Source organism: Saimiri boliviensis, chromosome 3 (genome assembly GCF_048565385.1).
Source record: "Saimiri boliviensis isolate mSaiBol1 chromosome 3, mSaiBol1.pri, whole genome shotgun sequence".
NCBI classification, from domain to species: domain Eukaryota; kingdom Metazoa; phylum Chordata; class Mammalia; order Primates; family Cebidae; genus Saimiri; species Saimiri boliviensis.
The window spans coordinates 105,537,901-105,552,812 of NC_133451.1; the positions used below are offsets into that span (position 1 = coordinate 105,537,901).

Sequence of the window (14,912 nt, forward strand, 5' to 3'; positions counted from 1 at the left end):
AAAATACCATTATTCTGTTATTTATTTAAAGTTATTTTAAAGGTTTCTATTAGACTGCTAATTATAGTCTTTTTATTATACAGCCATCCATTATGGTACTACAGATTATCAGTCTACCAAAAAGACAGTTTGTATTTTTATTTTTGAAAACTTTTATATACATTCTTACACTTTTTCTCAAATGCATGCTATTGTCTTTCCATACACGACCACAGTGGTTGATAAAGAATTGTTTGATGATTTTAACAAATTTGAACCACTTTTTTCAAAGCCATTTCCAAGCAATTTTTCAGTTTGTAGAATTTGGAGGATTAGGAAGGAATTAAGGGAGTTAGAGAAGAGAAAGAGTTTATGTTATGGTTTTTCTCACAATACCTCAGAAATCAGATTTAATCTGAGGCCCTCTTGCTATGTGTATGAGGATCACTGAAGCACTCTGATGATTTTTTTTTCCCTGTTCTTACAACTAACTCTGAATGCTGCAATCTCCTTCCCATTCCCATCCCATGGTCCTTGATAACTTAAAAATAAAACTAAAGGAGTAGTAACTTTGGAGGTGAAGTATGTAGTCCTCAAAAGACTGGATCATGGTTTTCTGCTGCCTCCTCTGAAGCATGTACTGTTTAGCTAATCAAATTGTGTATTTGTAGGCAAGTCATCTGCATAATAATGGTTGCTTTTGCTTTTATTCTTTTTAAATTGTGATAACATTGTATCTCACAATTTAGAAAACTTCAACAAGAGTTTCTACTTTGCATGATTGCTGAATTTCATTTGGAGAGTGAGAGATGCAATTAAAGCTGAGTGTTAAATGATAGTTTGTCTGTTCAATCTTAAGTCAATGTTTAGTGCAGTGTGTATACACAATTTCTGCAGAACAGCTGTTTTAGCCATAAAGCAAAAATAATATATATTTCTTGAAGTAATGGCAGTTTATTTTCCAATTAGGAATTTTTTCAGAGCATCTAAAATATTTAAGTAGGTTTCCTAACCTACTTAACAGTAAACTATGCATAGAATTTTAATACTGGAAGGCAACTTAGAGTCTATTTAGTAGAAGTGTCCCATTTTATGGATAAGAAAACTGAAGCCTAAAGAAGTTAAGTGACTTAACCTGAGATTACAACATTAATTCAAGACAGAGTTATATCTAGATCCAGGGAAGAGCATGGTACTTGCTGCATTTTCCTGTGCTTTGTGATAATAGCATGTTTTACATTTTTATTTAAGCAGTAAATTTGATAAACTAATACAAACTTCATCATCATATTAAACTACTTAGCATAGTTCCAGGTTCACTGTAGGTACTCAATAAAGGTTAGTTTCTCCATTTATTTTTCAAGTGGTGTATTATATTATTTTTAAGATATTTAAAATATGTAAAATCCCATGAGTGTAGAGAAAGGAAAATGATGGAAACAATCATTTATTCAATTCTGTACGCTTTACCCACACAAAATTGAATTCTCACCATAACCTTAAGTGGTAACAGTGTTATTTTTCATTGGCAGGTGAGTCTTCAATCTTAAAGCTCATAGATGACAGGCAGAGTCATCAATCCATATTACCACCGCCTCTAAACATAGTTAATTATATGTTTTTACTTTAATTGTCTTCATCTTTAGATGTTTAGAAGGATTATCTTGTCCCATTTTTAATCACCTGCAAACAGGAGAAAAATCATATTGATTCAGTCAACTCTAGTATGTGAACTGCACACCGCTCATACCTTCTAACCTTTCACATTTTCCTGTGGTACATTAAAGTACATTTGCTTGCAATTTGTTTTTTGCTTATTTACAGTTGTTTGTTACATGGTAGAATACCTGTCTCCTAACTCTACTACCTGTCCAAATAGTGGCACTTTTGGATATTCTGATATTTTTAATGAAAATGCTCAAATGCTTACCCAATTTTATATTATCAACTATTGGGATTAACATATGAGCATACTGACTATTGTCAATAGACTTTTCATAAGCACCTAGCTATAAACTTGAGTTATTTTTCCTATTCTTTCTTAAATAAGACTTCGTTTATTATGCAGTTCTGTAAATTCAGCATTTTTATCAGTTATTTGACAATTACATTATTTGAGTCCAATTTGTTTATTTTCTTGCTAGATTTACAAACATTTTTACTCATTTTGACTATTAATATTTAGCTTTTTTTATATATTCCAATATTTTTGTTTCTTTCTTGACATCTTTCTGTTTTACTTTTCTTCTCTCTCTTTTTCTCTTCTAAAGAAAATTTCCTCACTACAGCTTGGTGGTTTTTTTTTTTTTTTTTTTTTTTTTTTTGGTTTGTAGGTTTGTGTCTCTTCCTTTAGTTACATGACAAAACCTCAAAGTCTTGTTTTCTTTAAAAATTTAATTTAGGCCAGGTATGGTGGCTCATACCTGTAATCCCAGCACTTTGGAAGTCCAAGGTAGGAGGATTGCTTGAGCCCAGGAGTTCAAAACCAGCCTGAGCAACATAGGGAGACCCCATCTCTGAAAAAAAAATCAGCCAGGTGTGGTGATGCTACCTGTATCCCAGCTACTCAGGAGGCTGACATGGGAGGATTGCTTGAGCCCAGAAGGTTGAAGTTATAGGGTGCTATGACAGCACCATTAAACTCCAGCCTGGGTAATAGAGCGAGACCCTATCTTAAGGAAAAAAAAATTAGTTTTTTCTCTGAATTATGCATATTGGGACCTTAATTTTTTCAGTTTGCTTTGGATTTTTGTGGAATACTTAAATATTACTTTCCAGATCTATCATGACACAGAGATACTTTTAGGTAAATTTATCTGCTTGCAGCTTCGGACTTTAAGTGCTTTTATTTTGATTTTCCCATCTTTGGTCTTTCTTCATATAATCTTCACTTCTGTTAAGATTGTTTATTTTGTTAAATTCAGACTTCTGGTTTTTGCTTACTCTCATTTTCTACTAATTCTCTATCAAAGGAAATAAATTTATTAGGTCTCTCTATTTACATTAGAGCACAAATAAGACGGTAGAAGAATATTTAACGTTAAGAATAGTCATTCCCAACTGCTTTCCTACATCTGAATATAGTGATTTGAATGACTAAAGAATTAAATTTTCTCCTACATTACCGTGAGACATAAATATATACAGCTCCTCACATCTTGCCCTTTTCACTCTGCCGTACATTTACTTATTCAACATTTATTTATTGACTACCTACTAAGTGCTCCATCCACACTGTGCTGGGCTCTAGAGGACACAGGAATTAATAGGGAGAAAATGCTCACTGTCATTATGGCACTTTTATGGCTCCTATGTGTGTACTTAGCCATTTCTCAGTGACCAGGCCGAGCAATGATGAAACCATCATGTGATGTCTGGGGCTTAGACCGTGGACTTTTTGGCAGCAGCTGCTGTGTCTTTACTTTCTGTATCCTCAGTTCCTAGCAGGGCACTTGACACTTAATAGGAGGGCAACAAATGTTGCATGAAAAGGAGCATAGAAATAGAAATATAGAGCAAGTGAGAATAAAAAGGGAGTTTCAAGAGAAACCGTCAGTGACACAATCAGGGCAAGTAATCTAACCTGTAGTTGCTTAAACAAGAACTTAGCCACTTCAATGCACTCTTTAGAGAATGGACCACCACAAGATACTCTGCTTCTTCTGTGAAGGCTCCATGTTATATAGGCCATAAGCCATCACTGCAATAAATGTAGTGTAGAGGTTACAGCTCACAACATGAGTGTGGAAACTTCTTAAATGCCTTCAAGGGTATAAACAATACTGACGATTGATAACATTAAGCAGATAGAATAATTCCTTACTAGTTTGAGTTCCTGTCTGTGTACCAATGGAGGCAGTAACCAAAAGATGAAGAAAAAAAAGGAAATATTAATCTTCATTATCAGTGAGTCAAAAATATTACTGAATTTGGAAGCAGCACTAGTTGAAACTTGTCACTTCTTGCTACTTTTTTTTTTTTTTTACAATAATCAACCTAAGTATCCTACTCAAATAAAAACAACAAAATGGAAAGGAAAACTTTATACCCATCTAGAAGTGTTACCAGTATTTTCATTCTTTTGAGCAACAAATAGTTCATGTACGAGTCAAATAACAAAGAAAATTTTAAAGAATTCATACTTGAAGACTAGTAATAAGAAAAGCGGCAAATGCTTTCTCATTATGTTTTGATAAAGACTAGAAACATCAACACTTCAGTACTGAACTGTTGATTGTAGTTGCCAGTTTTTACTCCTTCCTGAAAACATAAGTGGGCTAGGTATGAATGGCAGGTCTAGCCTGGCCCCTGCATGTGGGAAGGACTGTGCTGCCTCTTGTGGTCTCATCTTGCATGATGTGCTTCAGACAGGCACTCTGGGCTCCTTCGCACCCATTTTTACTACTAGCAACAGGATTTTTGTTTAATAGCATGTTTAATGAGTTCTGCGTTCTGCTTTGAAGAAGATGCTAAGATTTTTTTTCATTTATCTAAAAATAACATATAAATGTTTTGTGTTTATATCCTTATAACTTGCTTTGATAAAATACCTTTCACATGTTTTTAATGTTGTCATGGAGGCAATATCTAGGTGTGACAAATCCAGCTGGTTCTGTGCTCATTAAATTATAAGCAGAGCCATGATACACCTATATGTTGCTTTCCTCTTCCTATTTTGGTGTAAAGATCTTGCAAATGCAATGAAAATTGGAAAAGACACGAATGTGATTTGTGGCAGAACATACACACAGTTTGTATGTCTTTGTATATGTGTACACAACACTTAGATTGCCGTGTTGTTCAATTTTTGCTCCTTGACACAGTAAGTGCCTGGGAGACTTTATTGAGAGTTAATACTAACCAAATGACAAGCATTCAAATTAACCTGGATCAGGATCTGCTAAGACCATCCCAAAAGAAACAACTTGGAAGTTAAGACAAACCCTTTCTCTTGGTACATTTAAAATAAACAAACCAAGTCACCTCGGATTATAATTCTCCTTTTTCACGAACAATTAGCCTAGCAGAAAAGGAGAAAAAATAATGGGGATGCTGTTGACATTTCTAAATTATTAGCTGTGATTTTTTACATTCAATTGGTTATAATTTGAGGAAAATCATAATACAGATGTTACAGATATCCTCCATCAGCATGAGCCTAGGGTTTCCCACTCCTGAAATTTCACTTCAAAAATGGTGTATGGAGGGCTCTAGTTGTTCCCTATCCACCTGCTCTTTGTTTCAATTAGAATGGTATGGCAGAGAGAGTCCTACTTAGTAAGTAAAAAAGTACATTTTAACCAGCAAATTGGTTCAGTTCAAAACATTTAATTATTTTGCTTTTCTCCTCCTTTAGGATATAATCAGTTAAAATCTACATCCTGGGTAAGACGATTTTGGAACAGGATGCAGAAAAACTGCAATTTGGTCTTTCCACTCTATGCTTGTATTATTTCAACATGTAGATATTTTAGGACATACATGTAAGGAAGCAGAAATCTTTGCATTTATAACAAAAGGAAACTGGTCAATTGTTCTTTATGTAATTTCATTCCATTTTCTTTTAAAATTAATTAGACTTATTTTTAATTTACAGTTTATATTGTTAGCAAAAATTAGAATTCTTCTTTACAGATTAAAATAATATAAAAATTAAAACAACAACAAAACAGAATTAAAGGTATTGGTATAAAGTAAAATAACTTTTAAAAACAAATATTTTGCCACCGTGCATTTAAATTAAAAAAAGAGAGATTTTGAGAACAAAGCATTATGAAAAACAACTTAACAAAGCTTGTTCATCTGCTCCCAATATTTCAAAACATATCTAATCTTCTATTTTAATTTTCAGTTTCCTGGTTAGTTTTATGGTGGATGCCCGAGGTGGTGCTATGCGAGGATGCAGACACAATGGGCTCCGAATCATTATTCCACCTCGGAAATGTACTGCTCCAACACGGGTCACCTGCCGACTAGTCAAACGCCATAGACTTGCAACAATGCCTCCAATGGTGGAAGGGGAAGGCCTGGCCAGTCGCCTGATTGAAGTTGGACCTTCTGGTGCTCAGTTCCTTGGGTAAGGGTTTCTGATAAACCTCCCACTTAGTCACCGATGAACTTGTGTCCTCCACATGAAATCTCTAAGATGGAATGGAAAAAGGTACGTCAAACCATTTTGAAAACGGATTGGCGCCAATGACATTTTTAAAATTGGAAGTAGCACCTCAATGCTTGACTCCACTTACACGCCTCTTACTTTAAGGCATTAATGAGTTAAACATTCAGGTTGAATACCACCTCTTCTTTTTGGATGTAATAATAGCTGCCAGGCCCTCAATGTGAATAACCATATTTTAGCCAATGGTAGGTACTTTTTTCTTCATCTGAGAAGTAAGTGATAAAGTCACAAAGAAAAAAATTCTACTCTGTTCCAAACATAAATGTAAATTCTCATGTAGTTATGAAACAGAATCATTATCTTTACTTTGGAAAGCAATGTTGCCTTTACAGAATATCTACAAATTTAATCAATGTGATTTTTTTTTTCTGCTATCAAAATTGCTACACTGAGCCTTATAATTTCATTGGTTGTCTATTTAATCACAGTTTATATCAGGACAAATACATCAAGATTTAACTTCCACCATGCTCATTTTGGCAATTTTGAACAGAATTTAGCATTTCTTCTTTCTTCTGTTTGTTTGTACGGCTGCTGTTATATTAAGTGGCATTTCAACGTGCCAGGAAATGAATAGCTAAAGCTGAAATTAACAAAACGATGCAATTTTGAAGGGGGACAAGTTTCAAAATATTTTGAAACAAATCAATTGTATTTAAGTCTTGGTGTTTGAAATACTGGGAGAAAATCCTAATAATCGTGAAGTCTTTCACTTTGCTGATGTCATACTGGGAAGAGGCTTTCTTGCTTTAGAACTCAGGAAATGTTCTAAAGCTTTGTAATTTGGACCAAGCTATTAGCAGATTGCTCCAAATTATATGCACACCCAAAAAGGGGTGTGTTTATATTTCCCAATTATAGCAACCACCTCTCATGTCCTCCAATCAGACAGACCAGAGCTTTAGAAGGAGCCTGTGAAGTTCTGGGTTGCATCAGAAAATGCCATTATGGTTGGAGTAATTCCCCAATGATTCTTTTCCTATTGTGTGTCAGACCCTTCTCCCCTCATGCTCAGGTAGTTTAGGCTTTTCAATAATCTTCAGGTCTGTTGGGGAATATTCATGAAAACATCTGGCCTCCGTACAGGGCAGAGTTTTCATCATATTCCCAACAACTTGTCTTTCTTGTGGTGCATTTTTTCCCCCCTTTTTGGCTAGTGCCCTGGCGGTGAACCTAATTAGGGTCAGACCAGACAGCTAAGTGCTCTCCTTGCACAGACGCGCCTCCATTGTACACTCTGGGTCTCGGTTCCTTGCTCTTTGTGACCAATGGAGGGGGCAGAACCAAACGCAGTGTGAAACCAAAGTTCACCCTGTGGATCAGCTGGTGATGCTGGGGTTCTGTGGAAAACAATACCTGAAGCTTACCTATGTTCTTTCTTTCACTGCTGCTTTGGATGTACTCAGTAAACTTCACCTGCCAACGGCTCCTCCCCCACTTAATGAGGGAGAAAGTTTGGTCAGCCGCATTCTTCAGCTGGGGCCTCCTGGAACCAAATTCCTTGGGTAGGAGTGACTTAAAACAAATTGATGGCTGCTGGCCCCCCATTCTTCTCCTTCTTCTGCAATATGATTTCTCTTTTTGTCATTGTGCCCATGACATGTCCCTCTCTATTATTTAAATTCTGTATAACCTATCTTTAGTGGACCATTTCTGACCCTTGTGGTATGTGACTTTTATTTTTGAGTGATGTTTTTATATCTTTCCCCTTAAAGTGCTGTGACCTTCATTTTTGTTTAAGCATGAGATCTGCCTAGTTGTACTATGTGCTAGTTATGATGTTGTTATGATGAATTTGGAGTCTGTATCAAAGCAACCTGGACCCAAAATCAAAACCCTCTATATATTTTGAGAACGAATGTGACCTAAAAATAATAGGGCAGTGCATGTTCCGGATCCCGAATGTAATAGGCATTGGGCACAATTGGGCTGTCTGCTGAGGGGCTCAATTAGGACCACACTGTGTACACATGCCTATTGTTTCCTTGAATGAAGAAAATACAACCAAAAACCATGAGTGCATGGCTCTTTAGTTCACAAGTAGTCGATTTTCTGACATCTCCTCATTTACGGCACATCAAATTATGCAATGTGTGAGCCATTTTCCTCTTAAACCATTTTGTCATCTTGCACCTTGTCGAAAATGTTTTAGGAGATTGGCAGACATCATAGATATGCATGTACATTTCTTTTGGTTAAATGTGTTCTACTTACATTTATCAAAGGAGAAGTTCCAGAATGCCACATGCACTCACAGGGAAACATTATTTGGCTTAAGGTAGCAGCATGTACCTAAGGATTGGTGCCCCTGAGGTGGAGTGCTACTGTGTGACCATCTGCTAGCCAGTGGGCTCCAGAGGATGGCCCACTATGTCCCTATCCCCAGAAAAAGAAGAATTCCAGGTCACTTTGTAACAGAGTCGAGGTGCTTGTCATGCTGGTGTTTAGCTGCTGTCCACACTGAATGTTCTGCATTGCTGTGTCAGGCCTGTGATCGTGGAGATCCCTCACTTTGCGGCCCTTCGAGGAAAGGAAAGGGAACTGGTGGTCCTGCGCAGTGAGAATGGGGACAGTTGGAAAGAGCATTTCTGTGACTACACTGAAGATGAATTGAATGAAATTCTTAACGGCATGGATGAAGGTACTTTCAGATTAAGGGTTTTAAAAGAAATGTAAACTGGAAGCATGAAAGTGATTCATTTCTTTCTTATGATGTGTGTGTGTGTGTGTGTGTGTGTGTGTGTGTGTGTGTCCCTTGTGGTATTTGACTACAGCAGCAATCTTCTTGGCTCCTGTAGTGATGAGTTGGAATGCACAATATTTTTGCTTAATCTTACTCCTGTTACATTCCGAACAATAAAAGCCTTTAATATAGCAAACATCTCATTAAAGAGATGCAGCATGCTTCCATTTTTAGTGTAAATTTTTTGAACTGAAAATGAGATAGAGTACATATTGTTGTTTCATAACGAATGAACTGATACTGGATAATAAATCCTTGATTTAAAAACATGACTAACTTGAAACATTACATAGTTAAGATACTGATAAAAAGTGTTCATCTACTCTGTTGGAAAACTTACATCTACCCATAACTAATACAATATAGAATACTATAAATTTTTTTCACTTTCTATTATTAAGGGGATAGGAAAATTAAGTTCATTCAATTTTCTAACCATAATTCAGACAGGGAGTTAGCCAGGGTTGAATTGCATACATACACACACATACACATCTAGTTTAAGAACTTAGTTTTCCATTAGAACTTTAATCTCTGTAAATCTCAACTCTGTCTTGGGCCAGACAAGGTTGTAATATCTCAGTATGACAAGAAGAAAGTGGCTCTTCCTTAGGTCTCCAGAGTTTTCACAGAGAAAAAGTCCTAGTCCTAATAGTAGAATTCAGATTCAACTTTAAGTTACTACACAAATAGGCGAAGTTTTTGCCTACATGCCAAGAGCTACATGCCAAGTTTTGTATACAGCCATACGTGCCAAGAGCAAGTATAGCTGTTTATCAAGTTCTTGAGTCTTCTGGCACTAGTTTCAGGTATGGCTCATGAATAGGAAAGAGTAGCTTAACCATAGCTTCTTTACCATTTCTTTCTGCATCTTACCAAGGTTTCAATAAGAATAGAGACCAGGCTTATCTTATCCAAGGGGTGGATGGAGGAAGAAATTATTCCCTCTAGATGTATAAGTCAATATCTTCTAAGCAAGGTAAAAAGATTGGGGTTTTTATTAATAAAAATTGTTCCCTGAAATATTTAGCTGCTTCTACTTCTTGGAACCATTTCCTTTACTAACACTTAAGTTTAGGATATTTTTGTCTGAGATATTTACCTATCATAACACTGCCAGTAAACATTGGTATCTTGTCCTTGGATCGGGACCCACTCTTTAACTTTCTATTAATACCTATGTAGAAAGCTCATTTTTAAACAAATAATCAGATTGTGTATGTCTAGAAGTTTTAAAAATAAATAGAGGCTAATATTTGCCAGTGCGTCAGTTTCCAGTCACATGTGATCAGATCCTGGGATTTCTTACTTTTACTATCTAGCTGTGTCCAATAATCAAGAAAGACATAGTTGCTTTTCCTGCCTCTATAATGAATCGTAAATGATTTCCATAAATGAACACATTTCTACCACCTCTTAAAATTCAGTCATCCATGTGTTCAAATTTTTGACGTTTAAAACTAGTCTAATTTTTTTGTATTGCCCTAAATATCTACACTAATGCAATGTCAAGAGCCCATGATCCCATTCTGTTGCTGTTAAATAACATATTTGGAAAGTTAATGGTTTCAGGGGAATATTGAAACCCTGAATTAATAATCACTGATTTTTAAAATATCCACAGTAAGTGTCTCAGACACACCCCTCACACTGGAGTAAACAGATAAACATAAATCTAACTCTTCCAAGACAGATTTTATTCCTGCATTATTCCCCTGAGAACCCAAAGGGATGTTACTTCTGAAAACCACAATAACTTGGCTTTGAGCTAACTTTGAAATTTGTAAAGAAAAAGTCCAGAAACAACTTCCTCTTCATCAATAGAACAGATTCATTTCATCCCATATTTGCCCTCATCCCCTCATTTCAAAGGTGGCCCTGCAATGCTGCCTCTAGAACTAAATGATCTTTCTCAGTGACCTGGAAAGTCCTGGTTTTCACAGAGAAAGGAAACGTGTAAGCTAAATGCTGGCAGATCTTGAAAGATTGGATTTTTTTTCTCCCTGGTGTTGTTAGGATAGCCTTGCTTTTTAAATTTTCCTGTTGTTTCCAAAAAAAAGGGGGTGGAGGGTTTGCTGGCACTTCTGTTCATTATTAACCATGCCAATGAGTTGGCTAGAATGCTTTCAATAGGAAATCTTTGCTATATGAATGAAGGTGGGTCATTTCTTGTCTTAGTACTAGATAGCCCGGAAGACCTAGAAAAGAAACGAATCTGCCGCATCATCACCCGAGACTTCCCACAGTACTTTGCAGTGGTGTCTCGTATCAAACAGGACAGCAACCTGATTGGTCCAGAGGGAGGTGTGCTGAGCAGCACAGTGGTGCCCCAGGTGCAGGCCGTCTTCCCAGAGGGGGCACTCACCAAGCGGATCCGCGTAGGCCTGCAGGTATGCCCATGTTAGATGCAAATGATCCTAACAGGATTGTATTCAACTGATTAAAAAATTAGCTTTGTCAAGGACTCTTACCTTTCCAGTCCTACCAAAAAGGAAGGTATCATTAACAGTATAGCTAAAGTCAAAATTCTTATTTATTGGTTATTAATCTATTTAAAAATTCAACTTATATTTGGACAGTTAACCAAAATTAATCTCCAGCTATAAATGTTTTCTTCTTGTTAAAACAAAAAAAGAAAAGAAATTACCTTTCAAATTAGAAATAAATTGTTAAAGAATCAGATTATTCTTGGTAAGCAAAAGCTGCCATCAGAGATCATAGATCTTATGAGTTCTTAGTAATAGCACTGAATTCATAATTACCATATTTGAAGTCCACCAAACTTATTTGTAAGATAAAAACAATACTTTGGATAAGAAATTTGAAATTAAATATAATGATTCATTCTTTATTTTAAAATATATACATATATGTGTGTATATATATATATATATATATATATATATATATATATATATTTTTTTTTTACTTTGAAAAGGCTCAACCTATGCACAGTGAGCTGGTTAAGAAGATCCTAGGCAACAAAGCTACCTTCAGCCCCATAGTCACTTTGGAACCTAGAAGAAGAAAATTCCACAAACCAATTACCATGACCATTCCTGTCCCCAAAGCTTCAAGTGATGTCATGTTGAATGGATTTGGGGGAGATGCACCGACCTTAAGATTACTATGCAGCATAACAGGTGAGTCACATATGACGATGTTAGTAGAGAGTTCTGAAAAAAGAAACTTAGATATTGTAAATGTTAAATTATCTTTGTCATAAGATGTCTGCAGGGTCACATGCATTGATTCAGGGAATGCATTTTAATTAACGAGGGAATTGAAAGGTGAAAGGAAACAACTATTATTTACTAAATAAAGTCTGTATGCGAAAGCGTTAGATAGTTTATATGCATTGTCTTTCTAATTTCCACAGTAACCCTGTGAGGAAACTTTAACCCCATTTTGCTGAAAAGGAAACCATGGTTGAAAGAAGTTCTATAACTTGCCTGAGTTAACGCTATAAATATTTGGTGGTATTGGGATTCAAAACCACCCCCATATGTCTCCAAAGTTCAGGCCTCAAGCCTTCATTGACGAGATCAATACATCTGCTGGAAAAGAAAAAACAATAATAATATCTCAAGGAGTTATACCCAATAGTTAAAACCAAACTGTTACGTCATGGAATTGGTTACGTCTTTATTATTGATCTATTGAACTAACTTTAGAAAAATAACTTAAAGGTTTTCAAAGATCAACTGAGTTTTGGCAATTGTTTAGTAGCTTTCAGACAGCTACCAAACTCTCCAAAGACATTCCAAGTAAGCTGGTGGTCTCTTTAAAACAATGCCGCTACAGTTAGTGAGAGGCGAAAAAAATCACAGGAATAATCTGTTTTAGGGCTAAATAATTTAACTGATAATTTCTCTATCAATAGTTACATAGTGTTGGCATTCAGTAAATATTAGTTCTATTATTAGAAGGAGCAGTAATCGTCCCTGGATGTTTTGGTATTGAGGGGAGCTCCAATAAAGGGATTCTCTTGTGTCTCTTGGTCTCTCTGTTTTTCTCAGCTCAGATTTCCACAACAGCATTGTTAGAATTATTTTTCCACTTCTCTTTCATATTGGCAGAATGTTCACCTTCATTTTGTTTTCTTTAATTCTCCCTTGTTACTAATATGTTTCCTTTAGTTACGATATAGAACCGTGAGATTATTCCACAAGTTTAATAATAAGACAATGTTTAAAAATATATAACGAGTAGGGGGGAAATCATACACTTTGCTTATGATTTCTTTCCCAATTGTTTATTTTTGGCTATTACTATCATTTCTGGATATCTTTCCCATAATTTCTGCACCATAGGTATAGGATTAACCTTCTATAATGTGCAATATAATGTCATGGATATGAAACAGGTGAGCCTGAAGAATATCTGTGATAACGCCCTGCCATTATAATGATCAAATAAAGATGCTACAGGCACCTAGACACCATCTACTCTCTTTATTCCAGTCCAATGTCTTTAGACAGGTTTCTCATTAACATTTCTTAAATTTAATAAAATTATTTTGAAAATTAACAAAGAATTTTATGTGTATTAATTGTTTAAATACCCAGACATTTGAGTTTTTGTGTTTTTCTCTGTTGTGTAGTTATGCTGAGTATGTATTTTAAAGGCCTACTAGAATAAACTTCCATAATCTTTCTTTGATAACTTGTTCTCTTCTTTTAAGAAACTTCAGAGTCAAGACTTTTATTCATTTCAAACATCTATTCCTCCTACAGCCCTTTGAAGTAAAATTTTGTCCTTATCTATGTCATCTTAATTTCTCAGTAGAAATTAAAGAGAGGTAGTCACCATCAGCCTTCATGGTAGTTTTGCAGTGACAGGGGACATCCTTTGACATTCATTTATTTTTTCATTTACCTTGCAATATTTATTGAACTCTTACTATTTTATAAACATTTTTTTGGCCAAACTTCCATTGCACATTGAAAGGAATTTTTTTTGAATGCAATTGAATAAAATATGCAGTTTGGGAACAAAATAATATTTAGATTGTTCATTATTTTAACGAAATAGTTGCTCCTTAGTTGCTCAAATGATATTTTAAAGTAATCGATTGTATACAATTCAACATTATCTTCAGAGCCTAGCAACAGAACATCAGGCAGAGAACAGAAGGCTTAATAAACAGTTATTCAAATAACTACCCTAAAACTTGCTTGAGAGGTAGTCTGCTGTTTGTTTTAAGTGTGTCATTTGTCAACAGGTGGTTTTTAGTCATTTTGTTTCCAATGTGGCATTCTGAGGGGTGGGTGGGCTGATGAACACAGACAGAACCACAAAGACTTTATTTTAGAATCTAGAGTCTGGAGTTTTGCCTGATTTTTTTCAACAATCATATTATTTCAGGTGGAACCACCCCTGCTCAATGGGAGGATATTACAGGAACTACGCCATTAACATTTGTCAATGAGTGTGTTTCCTTTACAACGAACGTGTCTGCCAGGTATCGTTGTACAGCACAGAAAAGCCCACTATGATATTTACCCCTCAAAAAAACCCTGCCTTTTGTTTCGTTTAATTTTGTTTCTTTATTGTTTAAAAGTTGTTTTTTGTTTGTTTGTTTTATTTTAAATATGGTCTGCTTTTGCTTTTATATATTAAACTAGATCTGTCAGCAAATGGAATAGTGATAATACAGTAACAAAGTACTACCAATCTGATTAAAATCTAAGCAAGAGGAGTGAGTGATTTTCTGCTTTGCCTGTATGGTTCTGATTTAGTCCATAGCAGCCACTGCTGGTTTTTCCACTTCCAAAGGCCTTAGGAATGATAATTTCCTGTTGTCAGCAAAATAGTCTGAACTACTTTTCCAACAGAATGATAACAGTACAAATTTCACCGTGGTTTGCCTAAAAGGCTTAGAGGCTTCAGTGGCTCTTACACACATTTCTTATTTGTGTATTACAGATCTTTAAAATGCTGAAGCTATCTAGTTTTATTTCTTATGCGTACTCAATTTATTAATGTTAGCTCTCATTTGTTTGGTCTTTA

General features: G+C 35.5%; 1 protein-coding gene across 50 annotated transcripts in view; it reads left to right on the plus strand.

Moving 5' to 3' along the window:
* Positions 1-14,912, plus strand: part of ANK2 (ankyrin 2) — a 699,003-nt gene that overhangs the window by 638,554 nt on the left and 45,537 nt on the right. For 30 of the 50 annotated variants that reach the window (XM_074396618.1, XM_074396603.1, XM_074396619.1 and 27 more), the window contains 5 exons: positions 5,831-6,055; positions 8,644-8,798; positions 11,079-11,290; positions 11,839-12,043; positions 14,268-14,364. In XM_074396618.1, the coding sequence (XP_074252719.1) occupies positions 5,831-6,055; positions 8,644-8,798; positions 11,079-11,290; positions 11,839-12,043; positions 14,268-14,364 (894 nt within the window). Of the gene's footprint in view, positions 1-5,830; positions 6,056-7,563; positions 7,663-8,643; positions 8,799-11,078; positions 11,291-11,838; positions 12,044-14,267; positions 14,365-14,912 lie in introns of all 50 variants that reach the window. The other 20 variants (XM_074396581.1, XM_074396584.1, XM_074396585.1 and 17 more) reach the window with 1 other exon arrangement.